The sequence below is a fragment of the Barbus barbus genome (assembly GCF_936440315.1).
Source record: "Barbus barbus genome assembly, chromosome: 31".
NCBI classification, from domain to species: domain Eukaryota; kingdom Metazoa; phylum Chordata; class Actinopteri; order Cypriniformes; family Cyprinidae; genus Barbus; species Barbus barbus.
The window spans coordinates 14,536,315-14,554,837 of record NC_136759.1 but is presented as its reverse complement, the minus strand read 5'-3'; the positions used below and the strand labels follow the sequence as shown (position 1 = coordinate 14,554,837).

At 37.5% G+C, this 18,523-nt stretch overlaps 1 protein-coding gene across 3 annotated transcripts in view; it reads left to right on the top strand.

Annotated features, from left to right (window-relative positions):
• Positions 1-6,541: 6,541 nt before the first annotated feature.
• The window catches only part of LOC306851097 (unconventional myosin-XVIIIa-like), a 120,335-nt gene continuing 108,353 nt past the window's right edge, over positions 6,542-18,523 (top strand). For all 3 annotated transcript variants that reach the window (XM_079387170.1, XM_079387169.1, XM_079387168.1), the window contains exon 1: positions 6,542-7,680. In XM_079387170.1, coding sequence (XP_079243296.1) covers positions 6,655-7,680 — 1,026 coding nt within the window. In that variant the 5' untranslated portion in view covers positions 6,542-6,654. The remainder of the gene's footprint in view (positions 7,681-18,523) is intronic.

Genomic DNA, 18,523 nt, shown 5'->3' with positions numbered 1-18,523 from the left:
AAACTTTAAAATTTAATAATATATTAACACATTTTGGAATTAATATTGATCAACATTAAATGGAATATAATTATTAATGATTATATATATATATATATATATAATGATAGCTACAGACACCAAACTTGGTACATAAATTGTTCACATTAAGCCGGACAACTTTCTAATTTACAGACATTAGCTACGACCAACAGGAAGTCGGCTTTTTTTTTCAAAACGGGCTGTAAACAAATTCATACACCTCCAAGCAGAAACCACAAATTCACACCAAACACAGAACAAGACAGTCTGAGGATATGTGATTAATTCCATGAATTTACAGTACACTATGGCGAGAAGAAAATTTTAAAACTTATCAGAGATATCCTGTCACTGTGCTTCTAATGTGTGCGGTAGGTGACTGGGTGAGTGACTGACTGTGTGAGTTCAGTGAGTGTGGAGGGGGAGAGAGAGAGAGAGAGAGAGAGAGAGAGAGAGAGAAAGAGAGAGAGAGAGAGAGAGAGAGTCTGTTTAAACTTCTCAATAAAATCCTTAAAAAATGCTTAAAGCATTAAAGGTTTTGATAACACTTTATAATTGAGTCTCATTTGTTAACAGTAGGGAATGCATTAATTAACATGAACTAACAATGAAAAATATAATTTTTAAAGCATGTTAATTCTTCATTGATAGTATGAACTTACAATGAACTAACAATGAACAAAATATTTTTAATATTAGAAAAATAGTCATGTTCAAAAGATAAAACTTTAAAATTTAATATATTAACACATTTTGGAATTGATTTTAAACATTAAAACATTGATTTCAACATTAAATGGTATATATTTATTAATGATGTAAATTAACAACAGTTAAATAATGTTGTTTTTTAACATTGGTTAATTCACAAATAACATTAAATATTAACAATATATTTTTTACTTTATTCATTTGTGTTAGAAAAAATTATTCATTTTAGTTAATGGAAAAATAAATCATTAAAAAATGCTTATAAATCATTAAAACCTTTGGTAACTATAATAATTTCTCATTTGTTAGCATTAGTAAATGCATTAACTAACATCAACTACCAATGAAAAATATATTTTCACAGAATTTAAAGTTTTATATGTTGTTCTGTGTGTGTGTGTTTCACAGAGTTGATGGTTTGGATTAACCCTTTAATTGCCGTATCCCTTAAAACCAAACTGCCAGAGGGTTACTGTGATGCTTGTGCTCGCTGGGCACCGTTTTATCGATGCCACCGGGGTGGCGTATGCTGACGGCTTGGGCCCGTCATCGCTGCTCGCAGCTATATTTTTTTTTTTTTTTTTTTTTTTTTTTTTTTTTTTTTTTTTATTTCAATCATCCGGGCACTTTTGGGGGCCTTAACGTGCCCGAAAACTCTCGAAAATTGGCACGCACGTTGGAACCTGCGGCCATTAGGACGCCGCTGAGGCTGGGACCCGGGCGTGGCACAGGGGCTCTACGGCGCCCCCTGGAAAATTGTCAGAAAGCTTGATGTATAGCTCACACATACTTGCACGTATTCATATGAAACTCGGTACACATATAGAACTCATTGAGCCGAACAACTTCCGCGCAGCATGTCATAGGCTCCGCCCAACAGGAAGTCGGCTATTCAGGGCTGTTTAAAAAGCGCATGCTCTGGAATTTGATATACTCCTCTGAGGATTTCCATACGATTGCCACCAAACTCGGTGAACATGATCTCAAGACATTGGGGACGCTAAATTGCGAAGATATTTTTGATATGTCGAACGGTTTGCCCGTGGCGAGGCGATGAAGTTATGGCGAAAAATGAGACCCAGGAAATGCCTAATAACGTCCACATACATTGTATGATGTTGATCAAACTCCAGTGGTTTGTTCGTTGTATGATGCCGATCGGATAGATGTGACTATTATGACTGAAAGTTATAGCGCCACCAACTGGCTGCAGGAAGTGTGTCGTTTTCAAAATTATTTGAATTCAGCATCTTATTTTTACTCGATTTGCTTCAAACTTCACCAGAATAATGTCAAAACACGGCCGATGTAAAACTGTGAAGGGAATATTGATATCTAAAATTATGTTGCCATGGCAACGTGTCAAAGTTGAAAATTCGTTTCTGGTGATTTTGAGGCAGATAACATGTTTAGAATGTCATGAAACTCAACACACATATCAGTATTAATGATAGTTAGACACTGGAAAAACCTCATAAACGGGCGTGGAAGAGGCACTCTATAGCGCCACCTTTTGTCAAAAATGGGGGGGTTAGTTTTAGCTACAGACACCAAACTCGGTACATAAATTGTTCTTATTAATCCGGACAACTTTCTAATTTACAGTCATTAGCTACGACCAACAGGACGTCGGCTATATTTATTTTAATGTGGGTTTTTTTTTAAAACGGGCTGTAAACAAATTCATACTCCTCAAAGCAGAAACACGTAAATCACACCAAACATTTTTTCTCATGATGCCAAAATACTGAAGATGCTAAATTGCGGACGGATTTAGGATATCTTGAACGATGATTTAATGGCAATTTATTAAAGTTACAGTAAAAAAGAGATTTTTTTTTTTTTTTTATCTTTTAAGAGCAGCTTCCAAACACTTCATAAAAAATTACATACACAGAACAATACAGTCTGAGGATATGTGATTAATTTCATGAATTTACAATACACTATGCAGAGGAGAAAATTTAAAAACTATCAGACAGTTGTTACAATGCTTCTATGAGTGAGAGTTCCCTGTCAGCCTGCAGCTGAGTGAGGGGGTGGGGGTGGGGTGTGAGTGACTGTGTGAGTGACTGTGTGGATTGAGGAGCTGGGTGAGAGAGAGAAAGAGAGAGAGGGTCTGTTTTTTTTAAATCTTTAAAAAATGCTTATAAAGCATTAAAGGTTTTCATAACACTTTATAATTAAGTCTCAATTGTTAACAGTAGGGAATGCATTAATTAACATGAACTAACAATGAAAAATATAATTTTTTACAGCATGTTAATTCTTCATTGATAGTATGAACTTACAATGAACTAACAATGAACAAAATATTTTTAATGTTAGAAAAATAGTCATGTTCAAAAGAGAAACTTTAAAATTTAATAATATATTAACACATTTTGGAATTAATATTGATCAACATTAAATGGAATATAATTATTAATGATTATATATATATAATGATAGCTACAGACACCAAACTTGGTACATAAATTGTTCACATTAAGCCGGACAACTTTCTAATTTACAGACATTAGCTACGACCAACAGGAAGTCGGCTTTTTTTTTTTTATGTGTTTTTTTTTTTCAAAACGGGCTGTAAACAAATTCATACACCTCCAAGCAGAAACCACAAATTCACACCAAACACAGAACAAGACAGTCTGAGGATATGTGATTAATTCCATGAATTTACAGTACACTATGGCGAGAAGAAAATTTTAAAACTTATCAGAGATATCCTGTCACTGTGCTTCTAATGTGTGCGGTAGGTGACTGGGTGAGTGACTGACTGTGTGAGTTCAGTGAGTGTGGAGGGGGAGAGAGAGAGAGAGAGAGAGAGAGAGAGAGAGAGTCTGTTTAAACTTCTCAATAAAATCCTTAAAAAATGCTTAAAGCATTAAAGGTTTTGATAACACTTTATAATTGAGTCTCATTTGTTAACAGTAGGGAATGCATTAATTAACATGAACTAACAATGAAAAATATATTTTTTAAAGCATGTTAATTCTTCATTGATAGTATGAACTTACAATGAGCTAACAATGAACATAATATTTTTAATATTAGAAAAATAGTCATGTTCAAAAGATAAAACTTTAAAATTTAATATATTAACACATTTTGGAATTGATTTTAAACATTAAAACATTGATTTCAACATTAAATGGTATATATTTATTAATGATGTAAATTAACAACAGTTAAATAATGTTGTTTTTTAACATTGGTTAATTCACAAATAACATTAAATATTAACAATATATTTTTTACTTTATTCATTTGTGTTAGAAAAAATTATTCATTTTAGTTAATGGAAAAATAAATCATTAAAAAATGCTTATAAATCATTAAAACCTTTGGTAACTATAATAATTTCTCATTTGTTAGCATTAGTAAATGCATTAACTAACATCAACTACCAATGAAAAATATATTTTCATAGAATTTAAAGTTTTATATGTTGTTCTGTGTGTGTGTGTTTCACAGAGTTGATGGTTTGGATTAACCCTTTAATTGCCGTATCCCTTAAAACCAAACTGCCAGAGGGTTACTGTGATGCTTGTGCTCGCTGGGCACCGTTTTATCGATGCCACCGGGGTGGCGTATGCTGACGGCTTGGGCCCGTCATCGCTGCTCGCAGCTATATTTATTCTATTATTATCCCAATCAATTCCTATGGCATTGATTTCAGCAGCTGTAGTTCTTAATGCAGACAGCAGGTGTCGCCGTTTCTTCTCACTAAACAATAAGCAGCATGAGGCCAACCTACCGCCTTTATCACTATATATTTACAACAGTGCTCGCCTGCTCACGTTCAGCTGCGCCCATCTAGAGGACAGAGCGAACAGAAACAATACCGCTCCCAGCCAAAAAACTGGATATCTCACAACGGTGAGTGCAGCCGACTTTTATGTATACATACCTTTATGTTTAAATTCCGTAAACGAGATAATATCCAGTTATTTCTAGGTGGTAAAATCTCATGTCAGGGATGTGAGCCTGGGATCAACAGCAGTCCGCTGCTGGATATAGAGGCGAAGAAAGGACCCTTATCAGCCACTTACTCATGCTAACTGACCTAGCCGGAGGATTGTTTCATTCACTGTTCATTAGCGACCTTACGGGTTTATAGGTTCGGTAGTTTCTCGCTAAAATCTGTACACTCCGGTGGTCTGTGTTTAACAGCCTCAGTCCGTGTCCAGCTAATTTAAAGGCTTAGCGGCTGATCTTGAGCGTTAGCGTTTGGCTTTCCTGCCGCAGATGATTGACGAGACTCTCGCTGCTCCGGTTGACTGACCGGGCAAATTTATATACGAAGGGCTCTTGTCCTAACGTGCTTCTCTCCAAAGTGACTCTCGCCTGGTTTTTATCTGCTTGGCCTTTAATGCGTCAATGATACTTTGTAAGAAAACCGCAGGCTTCTACATTGTAAAAGAATTATTCGTTATATTGTAGCTTAGTCGCCCTCATTTTCCTTTCATGTCAACGGTCAAGTGCAAGTCCATCTGTTTATAAAATTACATAGTTAAGCCAACCATCTGTACTTCTGTCAAAATTAGCTTTCAGCAACCTTTCAGTCATTGTCATAGCTGTATAATTGAATATAATGTTACCAAAATTACTGTTGTACCAGCTAAAACTATGGTAGAGAAGTTTACCTAACACAGTCTACCTATCTTGGTCAGGACACTCTTGAAAAAGAGATTTTTAATGTCAGTTAGTTTCTTCCTGGTTAAATAAAGGTAATAATGATGGATTGTCTGTCTGTCTTATCTATACATGTTTTTTTAAATGAACAATTTTACTCGGCAAGATGCATTAAATGGTTTAAAAGGGATAGCAAAGACATTTATGTTACAGAAGTGTTGTATCTTAAAGAAATGCTGTTGAATTTTACCATAGTACTTTTTTATTGGAGACTTTATCTTTTTTAAACTAGTTCAAACATGCTGAGCATGTTCAAAACCCCACGTCAGGGGACAAAAATGAAGCTAATGATCTGTAAGAGACTGATCCGGATGTAAAAGAAAATGAGAATAACTAATGCACTGAGCATTAGTTTTATTATTGTCATAGTTAATTTTGATGCCTTAATCGTTTATACAAGCTAGGGTTCACTAGTATTTTTTTGCATTTGTATTTCAACGTTGAACTCATATTATGAATAGCACTAGAACTAGTAGAGTAGGTAGTATTAGGTAGTATCACGTTGCATTTAAGCGTGCATTGCATAAAGCCTTTTATGGGGAAGAATTGCCTGAATTGCCTTCCTGTATTATGGGGAAGAATTTGGCCCCTTGTTAATGGAACTTGTTTGGATGATGAAGTCTCCCGCTGGTGGGAAAATAGGAATGTTAGAGCCCCGTGGCTTACATAGCACCTCCCTAATGCCTTAAACCCTGTTTGTTTCACATCCTTATAGTGAAAAAATTATACAGTATCTTCATTATTCTAAAATCAGCCAATTTTGCTGTTCTGGGGTGCATTTCCCAAAAGCATCGTTAGCTAAATATGGTTGCAAGTTCTATTGAGATCAAATGGAAATGACGTAACTTAAGCTGCTTTTACGAAACGCACCCCTGGTAAATATTGTCATGCCACATTATGATACAGAAGTTTGTTTCTTGTGTGAAGGCCAGTCAATGATTTCTACATAATTTGGCTTTACTTTTTCACAAAATTATTTCATATTGTAAGGCATTTGTAGCTCAGTAGGAAATTATGACTTGACTGATGTCTAAAAGAGTCTAATTGTGCAGAGAAACATGAAAAATGATACAATTACTGATGTTATGTTATTTTTCTCTTTCCAGGGAGCTGTAATTAATCCATTCTGGATGTACAGAAGCCACTCTGTCTCTGTATGGAAAAATCGCTTACTTGTGAAAACATTGGTGCTTCTGTAGTGGAACATAGACTACTTTTGGGGACATTATGTTCAACTTGATGAAAAAAGACAAGGAGAAGGATGGCGTCAGGAAGGAGAAAAAAGACAAGAGAGACCGGAGGGAACGGATGTCAGCAGCTGAGCTCCGAAGCCTGGATGAGATGAGCATGAGACGGGGTTTCTTCAACCTCAACCGGAGCTCCAAACGGGACTCCAAGAACAAGTTGGAGATCTCGAACCCGATACCTATTAAAGTCGCCAGCAGCACTGAGCTCCACCTGACCGACATTGAGTCGGACGGCCTCAGTAACCGCAGCAGCATGGTCCTGGATGCAGATCAGCTCAGCGCGGCCAGTTCCAGCGACGATCTGAAGGGCGATTATGGTCAAGAGGGCCACCGGAGCTCTGTGAAGGAGCGGGCGGCCAGGTTCGGCTCCCTCGCCATGCAGAATTCGCAAATGGGATCCATCATGAAGCGCTTCTCCTTTTCTCAGAGGAATAAAGAAGAAAGTCCATCCGAAGGTTCCACACCTTCTGGGCAGAACTCGGCTGCTCCATCTCCACAGGTAGAAACCAAGATCTTTGACCCCCAACGTAAGCCAAGCCTTCAACATCATCAGCCACAGCCCTCTACTGGAAAAAAGGTGAAGATTCCTGAGATTGTGGATAAGACGTTTCCAGCAGACCTCCGCTTGCCTGCTGTCGTGCCACCGCAGACGCCTGAAGTTCGGGAGCTGGTTCTTCAGAGGCGGAACACTGGGGATTTTGGGTTCTCCTTGCGGCGCACCACCATGTTGGACAGTGGCACTGATGGAGGGGTATATCGCCGAGTGGTCCACTTTGCGGAACCAGGTGCTGGTACCAAGGACCTGGCTCTTGGTTTGGTTCCTGGAGACCGGCTGGTGGAGATCAACGGGCGAAATGTGGAGAACAAGAACAGGGATGAGATCGTGGAGATGATTCGGCAATCAGGTGAAACGGTTAGGCTGAAAGTTCAGCCCATTCTGGAGCTAAATGAGCTGAGCCGATGCTGGCTGAGGAACACCGAAGGGCTGCGGCGGGAAGCATTTGACGTAAGTCCTCACTTTCTCTCTCTTCTCTCGTTCATGATCACAGTCTTTCCAGGCAACTCCCCACAAGCCTGCCCAGCTCTTACACATTTGGAGCCAACTGGCTCTTCTCGAGAGTACAAGCACATCATTTAAGATGAACATGTTCTTGTGCAACAGGAAGCGGATTCCTTTCCAGGATGAACATCTGTCACGATGTGTCTAACAGAATCTTTTCTTCCTCCAGATTTCCACAAGTGATAACTTTAATGACAGGCTTTGAAACAGTTTTGTTTGTGTTTTTCTTTGCAGTTTGTTGTGTAATAGTTGGACACAGTGCGACAGTAAATTCAGAATTTTCCCCATGGAAATTTCACATGCAACAGCACACAGTTCACAATTTAGTTTTGGTATATAACTATAAATTGCACTTGCTGTTGACACTGGTCAGGCGCATTTTCTTGTAAAAAAAAAAAAAAAAAGAGTGTGGTGAACGGGCAGGGCGGCACAGCTCTTTCATTTTTTTCTTGACAGAGGGAAACCATTGAAACTTATCTGTCGTGTTATGCGCTGCTTCCTTGTTGGATACCAGATAAGAATGGCACTTTGGCGTAAATGTTTTATTTTCTCTAGGATGGGTGGAGGTTGTGTCTTTATTAACTAGCATGTGTGCCACTGCTTGGCTGGATCCAATCTGGCCTGCTGTTGTGCCAAGTTGCACATGTTGATGCTGAGACAACTCACAAAGCTTCCTCCTACAGTAACCGCTGAGAGCATTATGTAAGACTCTTTGATAACTATACTCATTAGATTCCTAGCATTTAGCAGTGTTGTTTGCTTGCTTGGAAAACAGTACATTCAATTAAGATACTCTTTTGCTGAGTAACATGCTGTTGGGAGACCTCGATAATTTGTTAAAAGGTATTCTCTAGCTGTCTGTGAAACATGAGAGCGCACAACAGAGAGGTGTGACACACAAGTGAATTTTGAAACTGTGAATCAGTGTGCATCTGAAATTCTGAATCATTCAATGTGTTTGTGTTGGGTAGAAAGGTGTTGGCTGTTTAATAATTATTCCCTTCAGTTTGCTGTTTGCTGACAATTATGAATTTAAATGATCCCTTTGCAACTACTGTATTTTTCTTCAGGGGGTTCACAGTCCTCTGAGGGTTGACGAGAACATTGCTGTCAGTTTACGAGATTGTGATAGAAATGCAATGAGCAATTAACTTGACAAAAAAATTAAATATTAAATAACATTTAGCTAATTGATTAATGATTTAATAAAATAACATAAAATTATTAAATAAATTTAAATAAACTAATTAGTGGTCGACCGATATTGTTTTTTGACTTCACTGTGTGAAGTAATTTTTGTTTTTGCTTCTGTCCAATTTGGCAACATTTCTTTCTACACTGCAGATAATCAGTATTTAATGTACAATTAAACTGTTGAGTAATTGCGTCAGCTCCTTCAGAAATTCTTTGACAGCAGACTTATGTCAGACTTATGCTTTAACACACATGCTCAAACAGCTATTCTTACAGCTTATGAATTACAATTAAATTAAGTCACCTCTAAATCGAAAACATCTGTTGTATTTACAGAAAAAAAATTATTTGTCAGTGGTTTGGTTGAGAAAAATTATGAATCCCTGGCTTTGACAGTTACTTTTGTAAAATGTTGGCCATATGATAGTTCGGGTTGAGGAATAAAGAGTGTTAAAAGGAGTCCTAAGTGTTTTTGTGCTTGTTGAAACAGATCCTGAACTTTTTGTAGTCAGTCATGGCCTAGAGCAGATGAAGAGCAGCTGTACTTCTGCAGGCTGAACTGACTTTGCAGGTGCCTGACAAATTTATCATCATCTTCATCATTACTGCATTTACATGATAGAAAATGAGCTGTATAGCCTACAGTAAGGATGGACCTGCTTCTCAGGTTCAGCATTTGTGTCTGTGATAAATCTGAACTCAGGCACTAACGTCTGGCTAATGGTACTATACTGCTGTAATAGGCTTAGAAAAATAAAGTGATCATCAGGCCTGCCTGTTTATGGAACCACATGTTTGTGAAGGGCTTCCTAATGGTTTTTCCTATGGAATAGTCTTAACTCTCATTGATGGGCCAGATTTGTGGCAGCACTTCCAGGAAACTCAAGATTTGTTTAGCTTAGTTTTGAGTGATTCTTGCCCATTAGGTAACCGATCGTCTCGTAACAATTAGAACCAACTGATTCATCATGTGCTTCTGCAAACTGGTTGCTGGCGAGCACCTCCATCTCATGCCAGAGTGGGTCTGCTGTGCTATTTTGGGTTTTACCAACAAACAAGAGGGACTTGCTTTGCTGCATAGTTCTTAGTCAGCCTCCACACTGTAGTCATTATGGTTCATTACATGGCCTCAGGTCAGTGGGAGAATTCTGTACCAGTCACCCTGACTCTCGCCCCACTGTCTATCGCTCTCTCTCGTCTTTTGGCAAACTGTGCTACAGACATTGTCTGGAACATCTAATATGTCCATTTTTGAGCTGCTTTTGTTGTGGAGCTGTTTTAAAATAAGGATTGGCGGGATGTACTTTAGTATGTGGAAGTGACAACAGTGATTGTTTATTAAAACGTATTGTGTTTGTGATAGACACACATTGACCAATCAGACTTTTCAGGTGATATTTGGCTATTACCATGTTCACTTGGAAGAAAGTGTTCTTCTCTTGACTTCACTTCCAAATTCTACTAAAACTTGTAATTTTCATCAAAGATTTAAGACTTTTCTTCATCTTTGAAACGCAAATGAAGATATTTTTTATGACACTTAAAAATATCTCTGTCCCTCCACTGAAAGTCCATTACACCAAAACTTTGAAGTTCATAGTGAGATTGTAAAAGGAAATCCAAATGAATCAAGCATTTTAATCTTTTGAAGAGACACAATGGCCGTTTCTCAATACCAAGTTCGCAGAGTCTGGACTTCCGTCCTTTCGAGTTTGGACTTGCCAAGTTCGACTCAGAAGAACGAACTCTCGAGGACGGGAGGACGAACTGAATTCTGGGTTATGGCCCGTATCAAGTCCGCACAAGTCACCTCTCGATGCATCCTCGGTAAAAGGGGCGGATCAAGAACACATCCGGGGATTTGAACTGGACTTGGCTAGATGTGAACTTTGAATTGGAACAGTACTTGGGCAGCGACTGATGACGTTTCACAAGTCCAGAACAAGTACGCATATCGAGAAACGGCCAATGTCTTTATATGGACTTTTAATAGAGGGATAGCAATCTCTTAGGTTTCATTAAAAATTCGCCGTGAACTGTTATATCTATCTCATCATATCTATCATATCTATTTTAATATCTTTAAAATAACAAGGCTTCTTTTCATTTCAGAAAGTTTGAGATTAAGTTGTTATTTTTCGAAATACCTATCAGCCCAGTTTGTCAGACGGCCATTGTAGGGCTGTATGAAATCTGTTTTATTTTTTTCAAATTAAATTTTTCTAGACTCTGTTTTAATGGTTAAATTGAATTTTATTAATCAAAAAGTATGTCTAGTTAATTAAATGTGAAACTTACACACCACGAGGCTATCAGCGCTGACCGACCTTTGTGATTTTAAGTGATCCTTTTTTGTTGTTGTTTTTAAGTAGTCATCCAAAATTTGGCAAATTCCATGACATTCTGCTTTATATGGTAAATTCCTTTTTTTTGTGACTGGATTCTGCGATTCCGTCCACATTTTCCGCATTGCGGAAATCATAGGGCTCTACCATTGGCATCAACATTTAGGCAGCTTTAAGGGAGTGTACTTGTGATGTGAAGCACAAAAAATAAAAAAGCACTAAAGTATGGGTGTCTTGAGACATGTTTCCTAAAGTTGAACTATTTTTGAATGCACATCCCTATTATAAATGTGAGTTTGGAATGGAATATTTGACAAACAGGAAGTGAAGAGCTGGACCTTTGTTCTGGTGTGGTGTGGTCTCCAGTAGTCATGTTTTGTAGCACGTGTCTGTGGAGGATCTATGTTTGTCTGTGTGATGTCTGGAGTGCTGCTCTGATTGGTGGGCCTCACTGAGCAGCAGGAGCCATTCTCGGTCCTATTGTCTCAGAAAACAAATAGCAACAACAGCTTTATCATTAATCCAAATAAAGACGAGCCATAAAATGATCATGTCCCAGTGCAAACAAAAGCCAAGCGGATGAAGTTTACGACAGTCTCATCCAACAGGCACAGCTGGACTCTGCTGCTTCATTGAGAACTTCTTGATTGACCTTTTACTTTCTACATCTTCATGGCTCAGTGTTACTGTTTTTGAGTCAAAAGACCAAAGGACTGTTCTTTATTTTTGCTTGGTAATTCGATTATTAATAATACACACTATTTTGATTGTTGGAAATATTTTTGATGTTCTTTTGTAATTGAGTTTGGCAAAGAATGCAACTAGGAACTTCCCCTTCTTTGCAGGAATGTCTTTGGGGTGGCTGAAAAATGGTATGTTATTCCTACTGTTCCCTATTCCTTAGAAGAAAACAGCGAACATACAGGAAGTCCTCTATTCTTCTAGGCATTGACCAGTATAGCCAGGATGTCCTGAGATGGTTGTGAGGAAGCCAGAATAGGGACAGTACAGACCCTGCTGAAACAATCGGGTAAAAACGGTTTATTTTCAGCTCTGTCTAGTCAGATGGTCTCTGTCAAGACAGAACTAGGCCTGGAAGCATTGAAGTCCAACACTTAGGGTGTGTCTTAGTCAGTTCCGTAATTAAGAAGTCAGTGCACTTCCTAAGGAGTCTGACATTTTTGTTTAGGGCTGTCCCACTATAAGCAATAAATCCAGGGAGTGAAATGAGACCACACTGTGTTTTGGTATTTGTTATTAGGTTAGTCTCATTAATCCTAGAATCATTTAAAATTAGTAGAGTTTAACTCATTTGACAGCATTTTTAGCATAATATTGATTAAAAAGAATGAAATAAATAAATAATAATAAACAATTTGTCCCTCTTTTTATTAAAACGTAAACAATATGCATGTTAACCAGTTATTTTATTTACTATTACTATTATGCTATCCTATTAACTACTTCATTTTATATTTTGTATTAGCTTTTATTTTTATATTTTAATTTATTTGAAGGTTGAGTTACTTGTTTTTTTTTTAGTTTCTATTTACCTTTTATTTTTTTCAATTAGCTACCAAGGAACAATAAATGTTTTAAGGTTAAGATTTTCAATTAATATTTATTATTATTATTATTATTATTTTTAAGTTATATTCATGGGATTTTATGCCTTTATTTGGACAGGACCATAGAGAGCAGACAGGAAATCATTGGGTAGAGAGAGAGGGGAACGGGATCAGCAAAGGACCACGAGACCAGATTCGCAGTTGCGGTATCGGCGCAGACAAGATTTTCAATTAATTTAAATATTTCATTTTATTTCAGCTTTATTTCAAATACTGAAAACAATTTTTTAATAATTTTAGTTTTAGTAAACCGTATCAACACAGACAGCAACATGATTTGAATGTGAAAAAAATCGCATGCTTACGTTTTCTGTGTAACTTTATATTCACAAATTTGTTTCCATGAAAATTGAACAAACCCTAAAGCGACTTTAAAAATAATGATTTAATCTGCTTTATAACTCAAATAGTTTTAACAAAATTCATTGTAAGCTTCATATTTCTGCTTTTTCAGTCCTTTAAAAATTAACTCTGTTTACTTCCATTGCAAGTGCCTCACAGTAACCTTTTTCCCCCCCCCAAGATAACAAGGGAGGAGTTAAACTATTTTTTGTGGTAATCAACATTATGCCACAAATGCTATTTGTTGAGGATATCTTGTAAAGACCCCAATACATTTGTCAAGTCATTTTAAGTATCTTTGAGTTAGATATTGTGCCATTGTTACAGCTATTTCAGCATCTTCAGCACTAAAAGCTCTTGCTGACCCTGCCGCAGTGAAGTGACTGTGGAAGCATCATCATGGGTGGCATGACTGACCTCCAGCATGGTTGCACTCCACGATACTGTCTGCAGAAGAGTTACAGCTGTGCACCAGATGCCCCAGACCCTTATACACACACACAGATTGATGCAGACATTCTGACACCCAGCCTCAATGTGCCATCATGCTGTTTTACAAGCAATGTGAAAGCATGACTTTGCAGTTAACAAACCTCAGAGGTCCATCATTACTAGTACTCCGTGGAGGCTGCATCAAGACCACAAGTATGCTTTTATTAGCATACCAGGCTTTCATGAGGGTCTTTCCTGCATACACTTCTAACAATGTTGAAATAAGTTGTATTTTCATAATCACAGTACTTCTCATCACAATTAATAAACAATCCTAAATGTCAGTTTTGCAGTATGGTGTCGTAATCACTGGCTGCAAAGCCTAGCACATCGGGATTGTACTGTAGTGTTCTTGTCTCAATAGATGGAGCCAGTATGGCCCTGTCTCTGCCGCAGGACTGGCCCACAGCACCCCAGGGACATTCTGCACCACACTGCTGTACTTCTCTTCTTCTCCACTTAGAGTAGATTTAAGTGGAAGAGATGTCAGTGAATGATTGTTTTCTACAAGTAAACGTTTCGCGGAGTGATTGTGGCACTTTTGAATGCTGTATTTTAGAGCATAACTGTCCACAATTCAATTTCTGCTGCTGTAGACTTCTGTGCTGGGGTTAGGCAAAATTCAGAATTGAAGAACTAATTTCTTTTCAGTTCAGGGTGTAAATTTAAATTTATACCACCGAGTTAAATTGGAATGGCAGTAAAAGAAATGTATTTACTTACCTAATGTATCTGCCTGCCTATATCTGCTGTTTTCTTGTTCTCGCACTCGTTCTTTTGCTCTATCATTCATTGTTGTTCTACTGTTCTATCTATCGAATTGTTCTACCTTTCATTGTTCTGCTCTATTGATCGTTCTACTGATCGTTTGTTCTACCGATCATTCTGTCCATTTGTTATACGTTTCTATTGTTTGTTCTATCTAGCATTTGTTCTACTGTTCTGTTGTTCATTCAACCTTTATTATTTTATCATTCATTCTACCATTTTATCTTTCTATCTGTATTGTTCTATCATTCTGAATGTTCATTCCATCTATCGTTCAGTCCACCGTTCTGTTGTTCTTTCTGCCGTTCTATCTGTATTGTTTTATCTATTGATCTCTCTATCATTCATCGTTCATTCTGTTGTTCTCAAAAAACTTTTCTAATTTACAGTGACAGGTGTTTTAATTTTGGTTCATTGTAATTTATGTTTTCCTTGCATTCAAATTTGAAATGCAGTACTGCAAACCTGTTTTTCTGCTTCCATTCAAATTCATTTCAGATTTTGAATTGGAATTTAAAGGGGACATCAGATGCAAAATTCACTTTAACGTGTTTGCATATAAATGTGTCTTATGTGTGCGGACACAACCACAACCAATAATAAAAATCAATTCACTTCTTTATTGTTTATTTTTTTTATCCCAAAAATACATAAACGGTCTCAATTATCAAGCCGTTTGGATTTTCTTAGCAGTATGATGTCATACTGCTCAGGCCCCGCCCACGGCCACTGACGGACTGTTCCGTATTTGCATATTTCATAGTTGTACGCTGTCTGGCTTTTTCTCCACGCTCAAGCAGCTTTAGCAACAACAATGTCTGAAATACAATGCAGGTGTTTCGTAGTTAGATGTAAAAGTGAACATAAGAGTCTTCATTTTCTCCTGATATCAGAGCTACTGAGGACACAGTGGATTAGTTTTGATTATGATGGTAATTTGCCTCCGAGTACTCCTTATCATTTAAAGAGACATGCACCGAAACGGCTCGCTGGGAACAGAGTTGTTTTTGATAAGGTAAAAAGGGTGTTGTTTTACACGATCGTTGAGAAATTTTAACCAAAGTATTTTGCAAACATTTCATGACCCAAGGAATCATACCAACTTGTGGAACATGGGCATCTGATGTCAAGTCACCTTTATTTATATAGCGCTTTTAACAATGTAAATTGTGTCAAAGCAACTGCACAATATCAAACATATCACAATATCAATATCAAACATATCACAATATCAATATCAAACATTGGCCTCTGGCCAACAAACCAGCAGTTCAATTTAACTGCAGCAAAGTCAGATTGTAAAGTCTCAACTAGTTCCAGTGGTCATTTGGTAATTCTGTATGTTGTCTGAGCGTTGGCATCCTCTGAGGGGTTGGCATTATCTTTTCTCAGGTGTTCGGTCATCTCAGATCATTTAGGGGTTGGATCCAGACTGAAGCTTCTGTCATTCCTAATTACCACGGGATGTTAATCCCGTGGCAGAAACAGAGACAAATAGAAACATAATTAGCGTAGCTGCTGTTCCATCCCAAGCTAAAGAATAATAATAATGTACATTTGATCAGATATACTACAGTACAAGATTATAAAATGCATTATGTGAATGCTTGGCTAAAGAGATGTGTCTTTAATCTAGATTTAAACATAGAGAGTGTGTCTGAACCCCGAACGTTATCAGGAAGGCTATTCCAGAGTTTGGGAGCCAAATGTGAAAAAGCTCTACCTCCTTTAGTGGACTTTGCTATCCTAGGTACTACCAAAAGTCCAGAGTTTTGCGACCTTAAGGAGCGGGTTGGATTGTAGCGTGGTAGAAGACAAGTTAGGTACGCAGGAGCTAAACCATTTAGGGCCTTATAGGCAAGTAATAATATTTTGTAAATGATACGGAACTGAATAGGTAGCCAGTGCAGAGACTGTAAAATTGGGGTAATATGATCATATTTTCTTGACCTTGTAAGAACTCTAGCCGCTGCATTTTGGACTATCTGTAGCTTGTTTATTGAAGATGCAGGACAACCAGCTAGCAGTGCATTACAATAGTCCAGTCTAGAGGTCATGAATGCATGAACTAGCTTTTCTGCATCAGAAACAGGTAGCATGTTTCGAAGCTTGGCAATGTTTCTAAGATGGAAGAATGCTGTTTTTGTAACATGGGAAATATGATTTTTAAAGGACAAGTTGCTGTCTAATATAACACCCAGATTTTTGACTTTAGAGGATGTGACAGTGCATCCGTCTAGTTGTAAATTGTAATCCAAGAGATTCTGTGTATTGTTTTTTGGTCCAATAAGTAATATCTCTGTCTTATCTGAATTTAATAGGAGGAAATTATTGGTCATCCAATCTTTTAAATTTTTTACACAATCTATTATCTTAGATAGTTTAGAAGTTTCATCTGGTCTTGTTGAGATATATAGTTGAGTATCATCAGCATAGCAATGAAAACTAATCCCGTATTTTCTAATAATATTACCAAGAGGCAACATGTATATTGAAAATAGAAGAGGACCTAGGACTGATCCTTGTGGTACTCCATACTTTACTGGTGATAATTGTGATGACTCTCCATTTAAATGAACAAAGTGGTAGCGATCGGACAGGTATGATTTAAACCATCTTAAAGCCTGCCCTTGAATACCAATATGGTTTTGTAGTCGATCTATGAGTATATCATGGTCTATAGTGTCAAACGCAGCACTAAGATCAAGTAATACTAGCAATGAGATGCAGCCTTGATCTGAAGCAAGAAGCAAGTCATTTGTAATTTTAACAAGTGCAGTTTCTGTGCTATGGTGAGGCCTGAAACCTGACTGAAATTCCTCATAGAGATCATTTTTTTGCAAGAAGGAGCACAATTGAGCAGACACAACTTTTTCTAAAATTTTTGACATAAACGGAAGATTTGAAATGGGTCTGTAATTTGCCAGTTCATTAGAATCTAGTTGTGGTTTCTTAATAAGAGGCTTAATAACCGCCAGCTTGAATGGTTTTGGGACGTGACCTAAGGCTAACGATGAGTTAATAATATTGAGAAGCGGTTCTTCTGCTACGGGTAACAACTCTTTCAGTAGTTTAGTGGGTACAGGATCTAATAAACACGTTGTTGGTTTAGATGCACTGATAAGTTTATTTAGCTCTTCCTGTCCTATAGTTGTAAAGCACTGCAGTTTTTCTTTAGGTGCGATGAATGAAGCTGAAATACTAGACGCAGTAGAATCTGCATTTGTTATTGTATTTCTGATGTTATCTATTTTATCAGTAAAGAAATTCATAAAATCATTACTATTAAATTGTGAGGGAATATTTAGATCGGGCGGTGTCTGTTTATTTGTTAGTCTAGCCACTGTGCTAAATAAGAACCTTGGATTGTTTTGGTTATTATCTATGAGTTTGCGGATATGCTCTACCCTGGCAGCTTTTAGAGCCTGTCTATAGCTGGACATACTGTTTTTCCACGCAATTCTAAAAACTTCCAAGTTAGTTTTTCTCCATTTGCGCTCAAGAATACGAGTTTCTTTCTTGAGAGAATGGGTATAACTGTTGTACCATGGCGCAGTACGTTTTTCTCTAATCTTTTTCAATTTGAGGGGGGCAACAGCTTCTAATGTATTAGAGAAGATAGTGCCCATGTTGCTAGTCATTTCGTCTAGTTCATGTGTATTTATGGGTACACAGAGCAGTTGAGATAAATCAGGCAGGTTATTTGTGAATCTGTCTTTGGTGGCTGGAACAATAGTTCTGCCCGGACGATAACGCGGAGCCATATAATTAATATCAGTAATACGCAGCATGCACGATACAAGGAAATGATCAGTAACATCATCACTTTGAGGTATGATATCTATATCGGTAAGATCAAGTCCATGCGATATAATTAAATCTAGCGTATGATTAAAACGATGAGTGGGCCCGGTGACGTTTTGCTTGACTCCAAAAGAGTTTATTAGGTCAGTAAACGCAAGTCCTAGCACATCATTTGTATTATCAACGTGAATGTTAAAATCTCCGACAATTAGCAGT